We start from the raw sequence: 20,684 nt of genomic DNA, 5'->3' as shown, positions 1-20,684 counted from the left end.
ACACTTGGCGGCACATCAATGTCAGCCCTAGCAAGATAAATCTCCCTAGACTTATCCAACGGCTGTGAATATTCTAAACTAACACGAGTCTCATAAGTGTCCAGTTTAAGGGTATTACATAGAAACATACCACAATAACATGATTCAAATATGTACTTTATTCATTTATAATAAATGCCATAATGTACATCAATCTTATTGGAGCTAAGGGCATACACTGTCTAATAGTGACATGACTCACAATTGTTTGTTTCTTACTTTTCCATGTCATTAGATTACCCCCAAGGAAAGTACAATAACCTGTAGTAGATCTTCTATCAGATACAGAACCAGCCTAATCAGCACCAGTGTACCCCTCTATTTCGAGATTTCCTCCACTCTTATATATCAAGCCACGACCAGAGGCTCCCTTCAAATACCTTACAATCCTTGGAACTACATCCCAATGTGGAACCCGAGGTTTCTGCATAAACTGACTCACCACACTAACTACAAATGAAATATCTAGTCGGGTAATGGTTAGGTAGTTTAGTTTACCCACCAACCGCTTGTACCTTCCAAGATCTTCAAACTCTTCACCCATATATCAGCTTGGTATTTGATTCCATAGATGTTTCAGCTAGTTTGGCATCTAATTATACTGTTTCTTCCAACAAATCAAGAACATATTTCCTCTGACACAAATTAACGCCATGCTTAGACCTTGCTACTTCCATCCCCAAGAAGTATTTTAATTTACCAAGGTCATTTGTCTAAAAGTGTTCCTGCAGAAAGGTCTTCAACCTATCAATTCCCAATCTATCACTGCTGGTAATGACAATATCATGTACATATACCACCAATAAGATCTTTCCAGCATGCGAATCATGACTAAAAACTGAGTGGTCAACCTAACACTATTTCATACCAAACTTCTTTACTACTTCACTGAATTTACCAAACCATGCACAAGGGGATTGTTTAAGTCCATAAATGGCATTCTTTAGTCTGCACACCTTACCATCCTCCCCTTGAGCAACAAACCCCAGTGGTTGCTCCATATAGACTTCCTCAAGTAGATCACCATGTAAGAAAGCATTCTTGATATTAAGCTGAAAGAGAGGCCAATCATACATAGCAGATAGAGATATCACAACACAAACTGAACCAATTTTAGCAACGGGAGAGGACTCAGTGTATTCAATACCATATGTTTCGGAATACCCTTTGGCAACCAATCTAGCTTTTAACTACTCTACACTACCATCAGGTAAATGCTTAACAGTGTAAACCCACTTACAACCGACAGCCTACTTACAAAGAGGAAGCGTGATGAGATCCCACATATGATTACGAGTTAAGGCGGAGAGTTCTTCCATCGCATGGCGCCACCCTAGAAAGGCAAGGGCTTATTGAACATCCGTAGAAATAGTAATAGAAGACAATAAGGAAATAAACTAGCGATGGGAAGTAGAAAGATGAGTAACAAAAACATAATTAAAATTGGGATGATGTGTGCAACTGCATTTACCTTTCTGTAGGGCAATCGAAAGATCAAGGCCAGAAACTGGGGTTGTAGCTGGTGTGGGAACAATTGCCAGATCTGTCAACAGTGATGAAGCTGGAGGAGGAGCTGATACATGTTGTTAATGTGTATACACTTGACGAATGGGTGGTCGTTCAACAGGAAGTTGCACAGGAGGCAAAGACTTGGTCACAACCAGAACAAGTGGAATGGGGTCCTCGACTAGGACTGGAAGAGGAGGAGGTGGTGAAGAAGAAGAAACATCACCTGACCCCGAGAAAAAAGGGAGTGGACTCAAAGAAAGTAACATCAACACACACAAAGGAACATCGAGAACTAGGGTTATAACACTTGTACCATTTCTGGGTCCGGGAATAGCCAAGGAAGATACACTTAGTGGATCGTGCATCTAACTTGTCCATTCCCGGTCCAAGGTTGTGAACAAAACAAACACACCCGAAAACCCGAGGAGTAAGGGGAAACGGAGACAAGGTAGGAAACAAAGTGGTGAAGGGAGAATGACCTTCAAGGATGGGTGTGGGCATCCATATCCAGTTAATCAGGAAGCAAGATGTAAGCACAACATCACTCAAAAAATGTTTGGGTATCATATGGTGCATAAGGGATCGAGCAATTTCCAAAAAGTGACGGTTCTCTCTCAACTACCCCATTTTGTTGTGGGGTGTAAGTACATGAAGTCTGATGGATAATGCCATGTTGTTCCAAATACTCCTGAAACAGTGTATAAAAGTATTCACGACCATTATCAGAACGAAGAATCTTAATGTGTACACCAAATTGGTTGTGAATTTCAGCATAAAATTTTTGGAAAATGGAAAACAATTCACTCCTTTCTTTCATTAGGTAAAGCCACGTCATCCTTGAATAATCAATCATCAACAAAAATAACAAAGTATTTATAACCATTGTATGACATTATTTTATTTGGACCCTAAACATCTAAATGAACTAAAGAAAAAGGACTTGGCATACAATTATCAACCCCAGGACTAAAGGGAACATGCTAATGTTTCCCTAACCGACATGACTCACTATCCAAAACAGAAAGGTGACTCAACGACGGAACAAGAAACTTCAATACTTTAAGTGATGGATGACCAAATCTATAGTGCCACTGAAGAGGAAAAAGGGATGTTTGAAGAGTTGTCAATGCACTACCACCACCATCAAGATAATACCGTCCACCAACTTCATGCCCTCTACTAATCTTCATCCCCATCTTGAGATCCTTAATAACACAAGAAGGGTAAAAAGTAATAGAGCAATTAAGGGACTTGGTCAACTTACTAACAGACATAAGATTAAAAGGAAATTTGGGAACATACAAAACTGAGGATAAAGATAAAGGGTCTATCTTTACATTACTAACACCACAAATGGAAGATGTGGAACCATTAGCAAGGGTAACAAAATGTGATGTGGGGCACTGAGAAAGGGAGGAAAACACACTTGGAGTTCCAGTCATGTGATCGGAAGCTCTAAAGTCAATAATCCAAGGGTTGGCTTTGGATGCCAAACAAACCATACCTGAGTGTGCAAGAGTGGTATTCTACTGAGATGTAGCCTGAACAAACCTCTCAGACTCATCACGTAGAACACTCATCATCTCCTTCCCGAGAACATCTGTAGATATAGAAGGCATCTTATCAGCTTGATGACCCTCCTGTCTGGGACTACTATCACTGGCCACTGCATGATTTGCCCAAGTTGAAGGTGGGCCATGCAAATCATAACAATAATTGATGGTATGTCCTTCCATACCACAATGTGTACACTTTCTTGGACCAAAACTACGTCCTCTACCATGAACTCCCCCTGAATCTCAACCTCCAATACGTTCACGACCACGACTATACATAGGTCCACCACCACCACTACGACCATACACCACCACTGCTACCACTACGGCCTCCCCCTCTTGACATTACAAAGGCCGACTTGTTTGAGATATTAGAATTCTCTATAGGCCCAATAGAGATCCTTCGAATACGAGCAAACACCTCTTCTAAAGACGAAAGAGCTGAACCTCCTAGAATTTGTGCTCTCACTGGTTCATATTCAGGTTTCAGTCCTACCAAAAATTTGGTCACATCTTGTTCTCTCTGTTGTTGCTGAATTTTAACATCAATCCTACCAAAAATTTGGTACACATTCAACTCATTGCAAAAGTTCTTCATGCTAGCATAGTACTCCTAATAAAGTTGATACACTCTAGTTGTGTTGTCTTGTCCCAAATACAGCTTCTTGGCGTGGTCCCAAACCTCCTTGACTGTATCAATGAACATGAAATTCACATTGATCTTGGGTTCTATACTATTCCATAACCAGGTCATAATCTATGCATCCTCTTGTTCCTAATCACCATACTCATTAGAGGGTTTTTCTGCCCTTATATGCTTCACTTTCTTCTTAGCTTTAAGAAAGACCTCTACAAATTTCGCCCAAGGCACATAGTTCTCCCCATTCAATTTGATAGAAGTCATCTAAACATTCAGGTAATCAGAGGGAACCATCACACTAGTTTTGTTTTCACTATTATCTCTCATATCTGAAAAAAAAAAAAAATTCTTAATTCACTTCTCACCACACTACACACTGCACTCGGCACCACTCGTCACTGAATTCTTCACTCTCCACACCACAACCCTACTACACACGACTACCTGAATTCTCACCACACTGCTTGCAACTCATCAACCATTCGATCCACACTGAAAACTCCACAAAACCCACCTATCTAATCACCAAAAAATCAACCTGCACTCAACAGTCCATTGCATCACCCGAAACAGCCCTTTTCTCACCATCGATTAGGGGGGGCTTCCTAAAAATCACTGAAAACACCCACAAACCTACTGACCGGAGGCATAGAAACCTCCAAAGGGAAAGGGCGATCACTCCTTTTCAGCCCCTTTCCCTATCTTCAACAGATGATGATGAAAAAATTAAAAAAAAAAAAAAAGAAAAACTAGCTAAATGCGAGAAAAACAGAATTCTGGGCAGATTCGATTTTTTCACAGTAGCTCTGATACCATATTATAAACCTGATCTGCACTAGAATTCTGTTAGAAATAGAGTTCAAGAAGTATTAGAGAGACTAGAAGAAGTAGAAGAAGAAGAGAAGAGAGAAGAAGAAAATTCTGGTTCAAACTAGAGAACATAATTCTCTAGTCAGCCAGATTAAATTTATATGTTTCTATCCATAATAACAAAAGACTAGTACGTCCCTACTTAAGTATGGGACACATCACTTGACATAAACATTACACATCAGATTTAAACATAAATATAAAGACTAAAATACCCCCTATACAGTCAACACTAACAAGGTGAAGAGGTTTAAATGGATCACTTCTAACAATGACAATGAGGATACAATGGGAAAGAAGATCGGCAAATGAGCTAGCTGATTGTCTAGCTAAACAAGGTTAGGGATAGACTTTTCTGGGCTAAACTGTAATTTTGAGGCTGCATCTCGTGCCTCTTTGAGGGAAGCTTACTGTAATTCATGCTTGATTCTCTTTAATAAAATTTCTTCTTTACTTATCAAAAAAATGACACAACAAATATAAAGGGTGACCATCATGCCAGTTAAAATTCCTCTGCTGAACCATATCAGAAAGAATGAGAGAAAAAGCATTAGAAACATAAAAAGGAGGAAACCTAAAAATCTGATTCCGAGATCTATTAAATATTAAGGTCATTCTTGTGTCCAGGAGATCTCCTAGAAAGCAACCATTGAACTATAAGCCACTGACCAACTATGTAATTCTCAGAAAATGTGGCCTACCCAAGAGGAAACCAGTACTAATTATGAAAGTAATCATGGAATATGAAATACCTCTGGTTTAAGGTCACGGTGTACAACACCCTGGAGATGACAAAATGCAACAACATTTAATATCTGCACCATGACAGCTTTTGCATCATCTTCTGAGTACTTTCCACCCCTAAAAGAAAAAGGAAAAGAAAAAGATTAATTCATCATAAGCTAAAACACCCAGCAACTTTGTGGAGCCAATTCTCTAAATTAATGCGCTAAAGCGTGACAAATAGTATTATGATTTCAGTTTAGCTACTGAAAAAAGAAATACCTAGAAAGTATTCTATCTAAAAGCTCTCCTCCTTCACATAACCTGAAAAATACATAAATACATAAACAATTTATCAAATAAAGTATCAAAACTCAAAACTTTTATAAAAACATGCAATAATCAGCTCCAGATGATGTTTCTAAATCCAGACAAAAAAGAAGAAAATGGATTATCTCCATGACTGATACAGAAATAAACATTAATTACAAAGAAACAAACAGGCCAGTGTCCATGTAACTCCAATAGAACAAATTTTACCATTCCCATTTCAGACCAAAGAGTGACAAGAATAGCTGTTCATAAAACTGGAATGCAGAAGTATGTAATTGTAGCTTTAAACATGCACATATTCTAGTTGTTGGCAATGGTATGCACTTGTAAGACAAGCACAATATAAAGAAAATACCATGTGCTGGCACCATATATGTTGTTACCATATACTAAATCTAACACAACACTGAGGGTACCAACAAATCCTAGAATGGAAATAAGTTTAAAAAGAATGCAGGTCCAGCCAACCTCAAACAGACTGGAACTATGGCTAAGTATCAGCGCCAGTTTCAGACCCTCCTTACAAGAGCATCTTCGGTACGACCAGACCAACAAGTTGACATGTTCACCACGGGGTTAGCGGAAACTTTGAGGGTGGATGTGGAGATGCAAAATCCCCCCAATCTGGTTACTGATATGAATTTGGCTCGCGCTTTTGAATGCAAATTGCAACTCAACCGTGGAAGTATCAATATAGGGCGGCCTCAAACAACATGGGCAGCCCCGAAACCACTCAGAATGGCTCCATCTTCAGCAGCTAGCCAAGAACAGAAACCACAGACGAGCAACAATTCTAGATCAGCATCCAGTGTGGGAAGCAACGTTGTTGCACCCCCTATTAAGCGCTTGTCCAGGGCTGAGATGGCGGAATGCAGGGCGAGGGGACAGTGTTTTAATTGTGATGAACTTTACTTAGTAGGGCACAAGTGCAAGAGACTTTTCTGCCTCCGGGTGGAACAAGAGGAAGATGAGGATGAATCCTCTTCATTGGAACCCGATCCAGGAGGGCAAAATCATTCCACCTATCCTGGATTCCTTTGACTGTGTTTCAAGACACCTATCCTGAATTCGAGCTTGAGGACAAGCTCTTAGTCCAGGAGGGGAGTAATGTTGTGGATGCTTTTACAGCCACAAACAACAGCAATAATGGACAGCAGCAATAATGGGCAATTAACTCAGTGTTCCTATCTTATCTCTTAGCCAAATTCAGTGTTCCTATCTTATCTCTTAGCTAGATTTAATGTTCCTATCTTATCTCTAGGCTAAATTCAGTGTTCCTATTAATTAGGCAATAGCATTATCATTTAGAGATAAATGTTGTTAGAATGTCTTCCTAAATGACTCTTATCTTCTTGTAATCTCCTATTTAAAGGAGCAGATGTTATTCAATGAAATCATCGAAATTTTCAGTCAAGAAAAGAGCAGAGGAGAGTTGGTGATCTCTTTAACAAATCACCATTAAGGCGCCAAAGATAGGTACCTCGAGGAAAGGGAGAAATAAGGGAAAACAAGAGGTTTTCCCCGTTAACTAACCTGTGACGAGATCCTATTCGTGGGCCCATAACACCCATCCCCTAACCCATAACCCCCCGAACCCAGGTGCAAGAGGGATTTGATCCCAAGTCTCCGCCCAATTTCGATCTTACTGCTGCCCAGTCCAACTTCATTATGTATCACCTACATTGGACATTGATGTATAACAACAGACATTAAAATAACTAAAGTAGCAGCCATTTTGTCATTGTTTTTCTTTTTGGTGTCATCTCCCCCCCTAATATCTTCTTTAACTTTTTCAAATTAACTCCAACCAATCTTTAAAATCACAGAGATGTAAGGCAAGGCACCAGAACTTTTAGATGTGTAAGGCATAATACTCATGATTTAACAATTTTAAGAAAAGCAGCAGATTAACATAACAAAATTATAGAAATATGCATATAAGCCATATAATTTTATCTGAGAAAAGCATATAAATGAATAAATTATCACATTAAAGATGCTGAGAATATAAAGAGCTTTAGAGATTGAATTCTTACAAAAACATTTAATAACTGCTAAGAAGTTCTAAATGTTAAATAATACCTCAAAATGGCTTGAAATTAGAGTGATCATTCCTAGCCTGGCCCAGAATTTTGTTTGTAATTTTATATATGCATATAATATGATATATAGTGTACTTGTTACTTGGTGCATGGACACCTAGGACCAGCCCAGCCTAGATTAAGCCCCCTATATTAAGTGCTAGGGCCTAGGTTAAAGCATGGGAACCTTTTAGGGGGCTTGCAAGTAGGAGTGCTCATAAAAAACCGAAAAATCCAGTTAACCAAACCGATCAGTTTGGTTTGGTTCAGTATTTTTGAAAAAACCGAAGGACTGGTTCAGTTTTCAGTTAACCTAAAAACCCAAGAGTTAACCCAACCAACCGGTATATATATTTATATTATATAAATCATATATTATCCAGAATATTATATATAAATATATATGCATTATATATAAATATTTTATATTTATATTTTATAATATATATGTACATCTATATATTTATTTATAATATATATTATCAATATAAAAACCGAAAAACCAAACCAATCAAAAACCAAAACTAGTCAACTGGGTAACTGGTTGATTTGGTTTGGTTTCAATTCGGGGATTTTCAAAAGCCAGTAGTAGTGGTTCAGTTTCAAAAAATACCCCATGGTTAGTTAACCGTGTGATTTGGTTTGGTTTCAATTCAGGGATTTTCAAAAGCCAGTAGTACCAGTTCAGTTTCAAAAAAATACCCCACAGTTCAGTTAACCGTGAGCACCCCTAACACGTGTTCATGAATCAAATCATGTCTAACTCTCCAAAATATGTATCAGGCTCAGATACATAGCAAATAAGGGGTTTTCGATCGCCTTGGGAGCACATAGATCTCGAAAAGCCACCCAAAATCAAAGAAAAAGATCACCCCTATCTGATAACCGAGTGCAATGTTATTGCCTCTGGATTCTGGAGGTTTCAATACATTTTAGTGTATAACTCGTGACTAGGTCAAATGGGTCAATGGTTCAACTGCCTAAGTTGGTTGGTCGCTGACCAAGTCAACAGTTTTTGACAAGTGATAAGTGATGGTTTGGATGGTTCAACCATCCGGGTCAAACGACAGGTTGAAAACATTGATTTAGATTGTCCAAGATGGCACTCTAGTATTTGCATTTTTCTAATGTTTATTTCCAATTCTCATGTCCACGTCCATGCAACACTAGATACAACACAAGCACCATGCAAAACAAACACATACTAATGACATCTCAAGGTGTGAACCGTGAGCAATGTGCTCTGCATTTTAAATCTCAGACATTTTTTAAAACATTAACCCCATCAAGAAGCAATCAAAAAAAAAGAAATATCATCAAACTCATAGTCATGAAATGTAATTTCAGAAAATGTAATGTGTTCCAAGCTTACTCCATTACTATATAGACATTATCATGATCTTCATATGCATCATAGAACTGCACTAGATTGTTATGTCCTGTCAAAGCTCTCAAAATTTTCACCTCCCTTCTAACATCCTCAATGGCAATAGCTGTAGTCATCTGTCAACAAGGAATGAACAGCCTTGTAAAAATTAGTTGTCATCCATTGAAAAATAGAAGGTAAAAATCTTAAGGAATTCAATAGAACTTGCAAGAGTCTGTGCAAGTTGGAGATCAAACACCAGTTTCTCATCTAATCAAATGAATATGATGTGAAGCACAATGGACTACTACATTTTTTTTGGAAAAAAAAAAGAATCTATCGTTTAATTGCAAAGAAAGAAATATACTTTTCCATGCCTAAAGAAAGGATTATACCAGATATCAATTTTTCAAATGCAAAAACAGGCTATAGTTCACACTCCAAGGATCAGTCTTTTGGACTAAAAACCAATTCAGGGCCTGAGTATTATAGCAACACAGGAATTTTCTGTATCTATTAAACTTCAGTATTACATTGCATCACAGTACCTGAAACATTTGGACATAAGAGAATGATCCAGTTCAACAAAAACCACATGACTAAAACTCAAGATTCTGTAAGAACCTAAGTCCCAGCCTGCTTACAAGGTCTTATTGCTTCAAATTGTAGTCTTTCGGAAGCTTGATAGAAGGGAATCATACAGTTTTTTTTAAGAAAGACAACTTTATATTAATCACAAAAAGAAAAAAGAGGAGGGGTGTACATGAGAGGATGTACAAGACTTAAAGACAAAAAGAAGTGAATCATACAATTGCAAGTCAATGCCCCTCTTCCTCCTTAAATGTGACATTGGTGGCTTTTCAAATAACAGGGTGCACCTTGGTCCAGGTAGGATTGAGAGAGAAGAAGCCAAGCACATCCCCAATTCACCCTGATAAAAAATTTAAGCGGGTTATAATAACTGAATCCATTTGTTGTAAATTTCTGTTTGAGCTAAGGCCCCATTTGGGGGCGCTTCTCGAATGGACTTTTTTGTGCTTTTCACACTGGGGAAGCCAAAAGAAAGTCAAAAAATTGTTTGGTGAAAAAGTCCAAAACATTTTTTTTCATAAAAAAAGCTCATTTGTAAAGGAAGGGAAAATAACTCCATCTAGATTTTCAAGTTCGCAATTACCCAAAAAAGGGTTTTCAAGTATGCAAGAAGTTATTTTGAACAAAGATTCTGGTGACCCAGTGATTTAAAAGGCGCACAGGCAAAGCGCATTTTAGGGTAGGTGCCTTGCCCAAGTCCTAGGCGTAGCACTTTCAAAAGGCGCATGCCTAATGCACCTTAGCCTAGGTGTGCGCCTTTTGAAAATTTTATGTTTTTTTGCTTTTTTTGAAGCCCCTATTTGCTAATGTTGTTCATTCATTCATCCTAATAAAATATCTTCTTAAAAGGCAATTAAAATTATAAAATCATTATTTTTTTGTGAAAATTAAGAATTTAAGACCCTAACATGAACTTGTTTGGGCTTGGCTCGAGGGGCGTGGCACAAAGGGGGCTCGTAGAATCAGGAATGTAATATGTTTTACATCACATTAGCTACTTTAAGTAATGCAATTGAGGAAAAAAAGATATTGTGGGTTTTACATGCTTGAAAATGTTTTATATGTTTGATTTTATTTTTAAATTTTCATTTGAATACGCTTTACATGTTATGTTTATGTATTTTAATTTTAGATAATATGTTTTTTAAAAAATTTATTTTAAATTTTAGTTTATATTTTTATTAATATTATGTTTATTTTTTATTTTTTTTGCCTTTTTGGCTTTTTTTTAATTTTCTGACATTTTTTATTTTACCGTGCTTCATGCACCTTGCCCTGCGCCTTGGGCGCAAATTGGCCCCTGCACCTTTTCTGCGCTTAGCGCTTTTAAAACACTGTGGTGAGTCTGGTGACCAGAAAAACACTAAAAAGGTGTTTTTTCAAAAAGCCCATTTCAAAATGTGGCATTTTCAGAAGCCTGTCTAGACCAAAAAGCACTACCAAACTGGGCCTAAGATGGCTATCATAGCAACCTAAACCAAGATTCAAACGCAACCTCCTCCACTCAGTGCAAGACCCCTTCATCTGAGCCAGTCTCTAATGTTATACAGTTATATAGACTTCTATATATTTTACTGATCCTATGCTAGTTTATTGTGTTTAACAAATCAAATGCATGAAAAGAGAAATGTCTAAATTAGGTTGAGTCAGCAGGTTCAGTTTGAGTCAAACCATGTCACACTGCAGTTAAACTGGCATCTTCACTTTTTGGTTGAACATCTCCTACAGTCCTACTACATGCTAAGACACCCCAGTGTACTTGATCTTCAAAGTTATTCTCAATATGCTGCAGGACAGTAATCCCAGTAATGTTGAATCTTTCTATCTTTGTTGGTTGCACTATATTTCCACTCCCTTTCAGAAAAGGGATAACTCCTTTACACTAACAAAGTTTGATGTTATTGATCAAAAGAAACAGGAAGGCAACTCAGACCAGTATGGCAGTATCAACAAAGCCAACTGATATATAGCATTGTTAACAAGGTTAAAATGGGTTAAATTACATGCCCAATGAAACTCAGGTTCCATTTTGATTCAGGCCTTGAGCAGCCATACATAACCTGAGCCAGTGTTCTAAAAGTGCATGGCGCAAGAAAAGCACATGGGACATTTTGCAAGTTTGCAACTGAGGCACAAGACACAAGGAAGGCGCAAAATTTTTAAAATATTCAAAATAAGCCAAACTAAAATTAAAAATAATATTAATTCAGAAAACTTTAAACCTGAATTTTAAAAGAATCTAAATGTTTTAAAAAGCCTATTGACTCAAATTATAATGCATAGAAAATTATAGTACATATGTTTTTATCTTCAAAAAAAATTATAATACATAAACATCGCATATAAAACATATTCAAGCATATAAAAGTTTCAAGTTGTTTATTTCTCTCCCAATTGCATTGCTTCAGGTAGCTAATGTGCCTTGCCTATGCACTTGGGCATGGCTTTTAAATCACTGACCTGAGCAACTGCTCCATGGCTTCGCCCCCGGCCCAGCCGCTAGGTTAAAAAAAAGCAAAAAAGCGTACAATTTTAAAAAGGCGCACGCCTGAGCCAAGGTGCAAGGCGCATTTTGAAGTGCTGCACCTAGGACCTGGGTGAGGCACCTACCCTAAAATGCGCCTCTCCTGTGCGCCTAAGCGCGCCTTTTAAATCACTGGGTGATTCTAGGCGACACTGAGGTGGCAGGGCAACAAGAATTTTATAATATAAAGAACTAACTTTTGGCTAGTTCACTAGTTTTGCATACCATTCAGCATGTATAGTAATTAAAAAAATAGATATTCTCTTTATTAAGAACATTAATTTCCTCTAAAAATGTGGCAAATCATCACAACTAAAAGATAAAAAATCTTTTACATATATTAATTTCATTGTTTTCAAAAATAATACTACTATAATGTATTTAATAGAGCAATTTCACATCAATTAGCAGCTAAAGAAGGTTATTAACTTTATATGATAAACATTCAAGATGGAAAGTAAAATAAAAAAAGGATGGAATTTCTGTTTTATTTAATTGAAGAGAGAGAGAGAGAGAGAATAGAAAAAAAGAACCTCTCTATACTTCTATTCTTTCTTTCCTTCTTTCTTTTTTTCTTTCCTTCTTTCCTTCTTTCTTTCTTTCTTTCTTTCTTTCTTTTTCTCTCCTCAAAACCCTTTGATATTTTAAATTTCAATAGTAAAACATCAAAACAAAGTATAAATGATATATATAGCATATAATAAAATGTATTAACACACATATTAATAAGATACAATAATATAAATGATATTAAATAAAAGGTTCCCACCTTGTCTTTTTTGTTGCCTAGGCAGGCTTCTAGTTGCTATAAGTCAAGGTGTTTAGGCATGGTGCCCAGCCAAGGGCACCTACTCACCTAGGCAATGCCTTGACGTGATGGGATCTGCTCCTCACAAATGGGCGCCTCACAGGCACATCCACCGTGCATTGGGAACATATCCCATGAATAATCACTAATAAGTACGGGAGATGTTCCCAATGCATGATAGGATGTGCGTGTGAGGCGCCTGTAAGGCACCAGGTGTGAGGAGCAGATCTGGTCTCTGACTTGACAACTATGATTAGGTCCTGCACAAAATGAGTCAGCTCTGCCAGTTTAAACTTTAAACAAAGTCAACGAACACATCCATCAATTACTTCTTATGCTAACACTCAGCGAGCCTCTGCTGATGGGCTAAGAACTTATTCTCCCAAAATACGTTCATCAACTTGCCATTGACAGATTTGTTGCCCTTGTATTAGAAATCTTCGTATACAATCAGTTTTTCATTCAACTTCAAGAAGACATAAATACCAGTAGAACTTGAATCGCACCAAATACTGGCTCATTGTTCACACATGCAACCAATAGGAAAGAAAAGCCAAAAGAAAAACAAAACCATCTTCTTGATCCCAGACGATAAGGACGAATGAAAATTGTTGGTTTTATCAGAGATAAATGCATCCTAGCTGAAAAAACATCCAGATCATTAGATGGAAACAGTTGATCCGTGCAGCCCCATCTCTGAAATGTCAAAAGCATTCAGATTCAGCCATGATTCAGTTTCTATAAACTAAAATAAAAAATTCCACACAACCTCAACCTAGTGGACACTAATTCATAAGAAAATGTGGGAAAAGAGTTCTCCGGAGAGGTAAGAAATAACTGATATCTGAACTTTAATGCTCTTCCATTAACGAGATATAAAGATAGAGAGGCCAAACCTTGGCTTTCGGGATAACTTTGACAGCAACCTGTTGGCCCTTAAGCTCTCCTTTCTTAAACCTGGCCGCACACGTGTACCCGAAATGACCACGTCCAACCTCATCTCCAAGCTCATACTTACTGGCAAAATGTTTCGAAAATCCAAAGCTCTTATCAAGGCCAGCAATGCTCTCTGACTCGTTTCCTTCAGGTATAGCGGCTTCATTCGGCTTCACCGATCCGTGCCTCCGTGCCAAGACAGCCCGGATATGCTTGGCGGGAGATGGTGGTGGAAAAGGCTTCTTAAAGAACCTCCTCGGCGTAGAGTTAGAGCTTGGTGCCGGAGATTTCTTAGAGAACAAATAATGAGCAGGGCTTGGGCTGTAAAAAGGGAAAAAAGGAGATTTTTTTCCTACTTCTGCCTCAGCTTTCTGCTGCTGCCGTTGCTGTTGGTGGTGATGCTGTTGTTGCTGATTATGATTCTCATTTCCCCCATTAACAGAAACCTCAGAAGGCTTAGGGTTTTCTGGCACTCGTTTCTCTTCTCTGCTGGCGTAAAGATCAGGTCTTGGGGAGGGTTTCGAAGTGCAGAGCCCCATTTCCCCTACCTAAACCCCACTCTAACACATCTCTCCCCAAATCAAATCAGTTCAATCAGATTTCAAGTATCTCTCCTTTCTTTCTCTCTATCTCTCTCCCTCTCTGCTAATCTCGACCTTTTTCTCTTCAAAACCCTAGTAAAAAAAAAAGAGAGACGGGAAGAGGGAGACAGTGAGAAAAGAGTAAAAAGAACGAAAGAACGACGAGGAGTAGATGAATAGTAGAAAATAAACGTTGATGTGGTCGCTTTTGCAGGTACAGTACGTCAACGCACGGATAATCCAGGCTGTACATTTTCTTGCCACGTGGCGTATACTCAGGATTTTTTCCTGAGTAGGTTATCGGTTAGTTATAGTTATTGACATTGTTAAACCATCGTCTCTGATCGGGTTTTAAATCACAGAACAAGCACAACCTGGGATGTTCTGACAAGCAGTGAATCCGGTTTCCGGTGTACAGACGATAGTTAACAGAAAAATACAAACAATTTAAAATAAAAAAATTAACAAATGTGAGTAATTAATAATAAAATAATGGAGTTTAAATATTAATTAAACATGGTTAATTAAAGGTGGCTCCATTAGCCAAGACGTGGCCCCACCGGTTGATCCATTTGAAGATCATCGGACTTCGGATCACCTTGGGCCAAGCAGAGCTTCTATGCGGTGGAAGTGTGGGGGTTTGGGTTTTAAGTATCTAACGGCGGGTAACCTAGACGATTATTATTTTATTATTAAATTAATGTAATAAAATAATAAGAGATGTATCGAATCTTGAAATTGGAGCAATGCTATTATTGTTTAATATTATTATCCACAAAATCTGAGCATCCAGACAACAATAAAAGGATTTGTGAATGCTTTTGCTTTTCCTTGGAATTTTTCTTTTAACCTGAATCTCTGAATTTCTGGAAAAAAAAAATTGTGGGCTTTGTAAGTGTACAGTATACCTTCTGAATTTTAATTTTATTTAGTTTGGAATTAATGATAAGGTATTACGCCAGTATTAAATACATAGACCTACATCTTTTACGATAAGGCCTATAATGTTGATGTAAAACTTCATCATTGGTTCCACAGCCTACTAAACGATTAAAGCATTCAATTAATCAGAATTCGTTTAATGGGCTATGAAATTAAGACTTATGAGTATTTCATGGGGATAAGTTGATCAACCAGGCAATTGATTTTTTTTTTATTTAGTATAATGAGTTCCATGAACAAAATCATTTTTTAGAGAGTATCGGCTTTTCGATTAATCGATATTCTCTTCGGGGTGATAAGTTGTTTATTCACCCGCCAAAAAAACATTAAAAATCTCTCACCCCTAGGAAAAATTATATGTCAGATTCATGTGAAGATGTTATGCTTGCATGCTTTTTTACCTTCAGCAGATCTGATTTAGGTATTGAGACCCTTCACATTCAATGCCCATTAAAATCATAAATCAACTACCATTCATTAAACTATTTTAGATAATGTATGCACAACACACAATCTTTGATAAATACTTAATTGCCAGATGGATCTAAAGGACTCCCCCATATTACTTCTCTGTGCATTCATGGGCCACAGTTCAGTTCAGAGGACTTAGGCATTTGACAAAAAAAATAGAAGAAATGTCATTTTCTTACAATTATTACTTATTTTTTGGAAAATGGTTGTTTTGGTAAGTCATTTTGCATGCAAACCATTAGACCTGCTCATGGGTTAGTTTTGCTTATGATCAATAATTATGTTTAGGCCCGAATCCGAGCCTGTCCCAACCATCAAGCCTAGATTTTGAACCTGAACCCAGGCCTGGTTTGAGAAATGTTAAACGTGGCCCAAAATATAACTGGGCCTGATGATTAGACCCCGGTCCCCAGGCCTAAAACTATGTCTAAGCCTGACAATGAACAAGTCAGACTGAGCCAGTCTGTCAGGCTATCCGATCCTTGAACAGGTTTATAATACCATAAAACAACAATGTTCAAGAAATGGTTCGATTTCTTTCATCTTATTTCTGATCAAATAAAACCTAAACTTGATAATCAAAATTCAAAATAAACGACATTAAGATCTTCCTATACAACTTCCCATTGTTTTCAAAAATGTGTAAAACTGGTGTAATCAATCTAGCTAGCTAGGCTTCTTCATCATGTCAACATGTACACATCTAAATCAAATTTCACTTTCTTTAATTTTCTTTTCTTTCATTATTTTCGGTAAGCAAAGTGACTAATAAGAAACCCAAAAATCATTCAACTCTAACCAACCCATTCATTGATCTGCTCTGCTGCCAAGGGGGAAAGGATGTGAAGCCTCGGAAAGATAAGTGGTTCCTACGGCTCTGAACCCCACCTTACGTCCATATCTTCTCATGAAAATGCAAGCCACTTAACAACTTTCATCTAAAAAAAGAAGAAACTTAAAAGAGAGGGCTTTCTTCTGCAGTGTTATAACAGAGACTGTTGAGCTGAAAAGCTACCTACTGAAGTTGAGATGATAAAGATGCCTGGGTTTATGTAGATGCATTTGCTTTGAGCTATCTGTAGCCAGTTTACTCCCTATACATGCCTGAATTATATAGATGTAGGTATATGGATCACCTAGAGTTTTTCCTGATGAACAGCTTAGGAGAAGTTTAGTGTCTAAAATAAGTAGACTCCCTACTCCCTACCTACAAAATGCGTGGTTTTAATTATGAGTAGTCTCTTTCTCTTCACACTTTCTTCCCAATGTATAATTACCCAGCACCATCTTTGATTCTTTCTTCTCTCCCTCCTCAATACTAGCTAATCAATATATTTTGCCTTTACGCAAAGGATGTAGATGAGGGCTTAAGAAGACGTCGTGCTTATTAATCTGACTAGGGATGGTAATAGGGTGGGTTTTGTAAATTCAATACCCTATTTGTCTCCCTAAACCCCCTAACTCGTACCTACTCCAAAATTCATAGTGGGGTGTTTTTTGAGAAACCAAATCCTTCTCACACATAAAAATTCAAAACCCTCCCCGTTTCTGTCCTCTCTGCATTTAAGGGTATGGCAGGTTGGGTTTAGAAGCCACATCTAATTTCCTAGTATTTCTTATTATATATAAGCAATAAATAAGTAAAATAATATAAACAAATAACAAAATTTCTAATTATTTAATTAAAACTTGCAAAAAATACATAAACCATCAATTATCCTTCATATAAAATTCAAAATATTATTAAGTTTAACACCTAATACATAAAGTTCATATTATTTCCAATAATATGCAGTATGGGTTGTAGAATCTCAAAACCATCCCTGCCTCAAGACCCGTCCTTCAAACAAAAAGAAAAGCACGCCATCCCTAAACCTGACCCACCAACCCCACTTGAATCAGTCTACCTTTTATTTCTTTCTTTTCATGATATTGTGTGTGAATCCAATTTTCTTATTTCTACTCAAATTTCAGATTGGTAATAAACCTCACACAAGATAGATTCAGACTCTACCTGAGATAACCTGCTGCAGTATATCAGGATCTTTTGTTTGTTTCTACATTCCATTTTCTCTTAATAGGGTCGACAACTTTCATCCTGTCTGAGTCTGGACGGGGTTGGACGGGCTGCCTTTAACACTTGGATTAACAAGTCCTACTGGTATGATGTTCAGTTTGTGGTTCTAAAAAAGGTGGCATGGTTCAGAAAATGCATCGTCTTTTTCATAAAATGACAATGCATGTTTCTAACCCAACAATACAAAAGAGGTTGTTTTGTTCAAGGTTCATTTTTTAGGCTAAATATGTAAGTACAATCTGTGTTCATTGTTTGGCTTGCATGTAAATGCATTCTGACCACTCACTTTTGATTGTACGGTTGTTATTGAGTAAGAGAAGAGAGTGGACCTTCATGTAACAGTTGAGTTGCTCCATTGCGACCTGGGTGATTAGGGTTTTAAAACTTGGAAACAGTCTCTCTATATATGGGGAACATCCGTGCCCCCTTAAACCCTGCATTGGCAGGAGTCTTGTGCATTGGGCTGCCCTTTTTATTAAGAGAAACATTTTTAATGTGTAAGATTCAATATATAACTGTCATGCCATATCATTCATATACTATTGATGACAGGGCAAGGCACACGTGAGGTCCATTAACCTTACCATCAAGAGCCTGTGGATACGTGGGTTTTATCTTCTTCTAGTGGGATGCCAAATAACCATCTGAACTAATGGCTCATTGGCATATTGTCCAAATTAAAATACAAAATAATTGGTATCTTGCTGATTCTAGAATCATGGGTTACTGGTTTTAAAACCACAAATTAACATGGTGAAAGCAACAAAAGGGATTTATCATCATTAGGCTCAGTTTGGAAAGAGTGCAAATACAAATATGTACAAAATAATATAAAATATAAGGTTTTGCATTCTACAAATTTGTATTTGTATTCCTTCAAAACTGAGCCTTAAGAACAGAAACTAAACCACAAACCACACACATGCCCTTGATTTAACATCTTTGTTTCTTTTACCTTTTTTTCCTTGAAAACATCTCTATTTCATTTGAACAAAATATTTAGACCTTGTTTATTTTCCGGTAAAAATGAGGGGGTGGGGGCTAAGAGGGTGGATCTTATGGAATTGCAATAACCTTGTATTCAAATGCCACTACATTGGGGCCCATAGAAAACTTCGTTTTGGAGAATATATTTCCTACTCACTTTTTCTACCCACATTCTATCCATCATAAATTGCAGCCGCACATCTCACAGTTTAAGATGGTAATGTGTGCTGCAATTCACAGTGGGTAGAGAGTAGTGGGCAGGAAATTCAGTTTGGTTATTTGGAGGGATTTCGGATCTTCTGTCCATGAGAACTCTGTCCACGTCTACCCACAACACACTACCCCCGTGAATTGGGACATCTCCCCCTGCATAATACTATGTAGAGGTTGAGATGTTCTCCATGTGTAGCTGCGATAAACATGGACAGAATTTGTGTGAACAAGAGACCCAGACTCGTTTGAAGGGTGGATACATTACTTTTTTTTTTATTCACCGAAAATTCAAATTACATGAATTCTCATGCCTTAAATAACATTCTACCCGGGCAACGTTTTCCCAGGAATCACTTGTAACTTGAATAACGCAGAGCAGAATGAATGAGGCCTTGGAGAGTTATACTTACATGCCGTAACACTGTTCATTATAGAGGATATAGAAATACCTCAGCCATTCATTTTATTTTATTAGAAATAAGGTCATAAAATGGGACTTAGGATCAAAAAGTGACATACATATCCAATACAAAGGGGGAATATATGGTTACAATACAAATCATTCTCATTAAATACAGAATGAACAACACCCTCACATTCCAGTATTTTCCAAATATTTATTATGTCTTTACATAGTTGACCGACCATCCATCATATAGCGACTGACAGTTTCATGAATGCACAAATGAAACTTCAGTGCATGTATCCAGAGGCCCATATATTCTCTCCACTAATTTGTACATCTAATTAATGGACCAAAGAAAAGTTAACCAGCGGCCCATTTCGACGCCAGACTGATATGATGCCAACATGAACCATCTGTGTGAACCAAAACCCAACAAGGGTCCCACTGCAAAATTAGTTTAGTTTGCCTTGATGGGTCCACCTCCACCGTGATTTTTTCAAATGCACCAAGAAGTAGAAGTTCAATCATCAATGTGAACCAATATAGCTCTTTTTTAGTGATGTGGGTGAGTGAGTAGGAGTTCCAAAAATCTCTCATTCCAGCTTCCAAGCCAAAAGTGGCCCTTGGGCCTCAGATTTGTTTCTCCCCACTAAAATCATTATAATCATGGGTGGGTTCTGCACTAAACATGGATGCCATGATATGAAATCCTGTACGTGGGTCTGCACTAAACATGGATGCCATGATATGAAATCCTGTACCATCTCTCTCTTCATCATCACCATCATTGTGGCTTGACTAGAAGACACCGAAATTGACCAAGAATAAAACGGGCATTTGTGGAGTTGATCAAGATCTTGTCTTTACCCCAAGTGAAAGCATCCCTTCTTCTTTCCTGGAAAGTAAAGGTTATATATATATATATACTGTTGAAAGAAAAAAAAAGGGAAAAGAGAGAAAGTTGAGAGTTGAGGAAGAAACTCAACTGCTTGAAAGCAACCACCACCAAAAAAAGTTGTCATTTATCTACA

General features: G+C 37.5%; 1 protein-coding gene across 4 annotated transcripts in view; it reads right to left on the bottom strand.

The window, feature by feature from the left end:
* The window catches only part of LOC104605588 (CDPK-related protein kinase), a 33,337-nt gene extending 18,607 nt beyond the window's left edge, over positions 1–14,730 (bottom strand). For 3 of the 4 annotated variants that reach the window (XR_016077198.1, XM_010270413.3, XM_088889378.1), the window contains exons 1-4: positions 13,937–14,730; positions 9,124–9,254; positions 5,620–5,661; positions 5,367–5,475 (exon numbers count right to left, since the gene is read on the bottom strand). Coding sequence is in view for 3 of the 4 variants with exons in the window: in XM_010270413.3 (XP_010268715.1) it covers positions 5,367–5,475; positions 5,620–5,661; positions 9,124–9,254; positions 13,937–14,515 (861 nt within the window). In the remaining variant the exon portion in view is untranslated. Of the gene's footprint in view, positions 1–5,366; positions 5,476–5,619; positions 5,662–9,123; positions 9,255–9,926; positions 10,240–13,936 lie in introns of those variants that run through there. The other variant, XM_088889385.1, reaches the window with a different exon arrangement.
* Positions 14,731–20,684: the final 5,954 nt, after the last annotated feature.

The sequence above is a fragment of the Nelumbo nucifera genome, chromosome 1, assembly GCF_055504915.1.
Source record: "Nelumbo nucifera cultivar China Antique chromosome 1, China Antique-T2T, whole genome shotgun sequence".
NCBI lineage: Eukaryota > Viridiplantae > Streptophyta > Magnoliopsida > Proteales > Nelumbonaceae > Nelumbo > Nelumbo nucifera.
The sequence above is the reverse complement of the archived record's forward strand: the minus strand, read 5'-3'. Positions and strand labels throughout refer to the sequence as shown.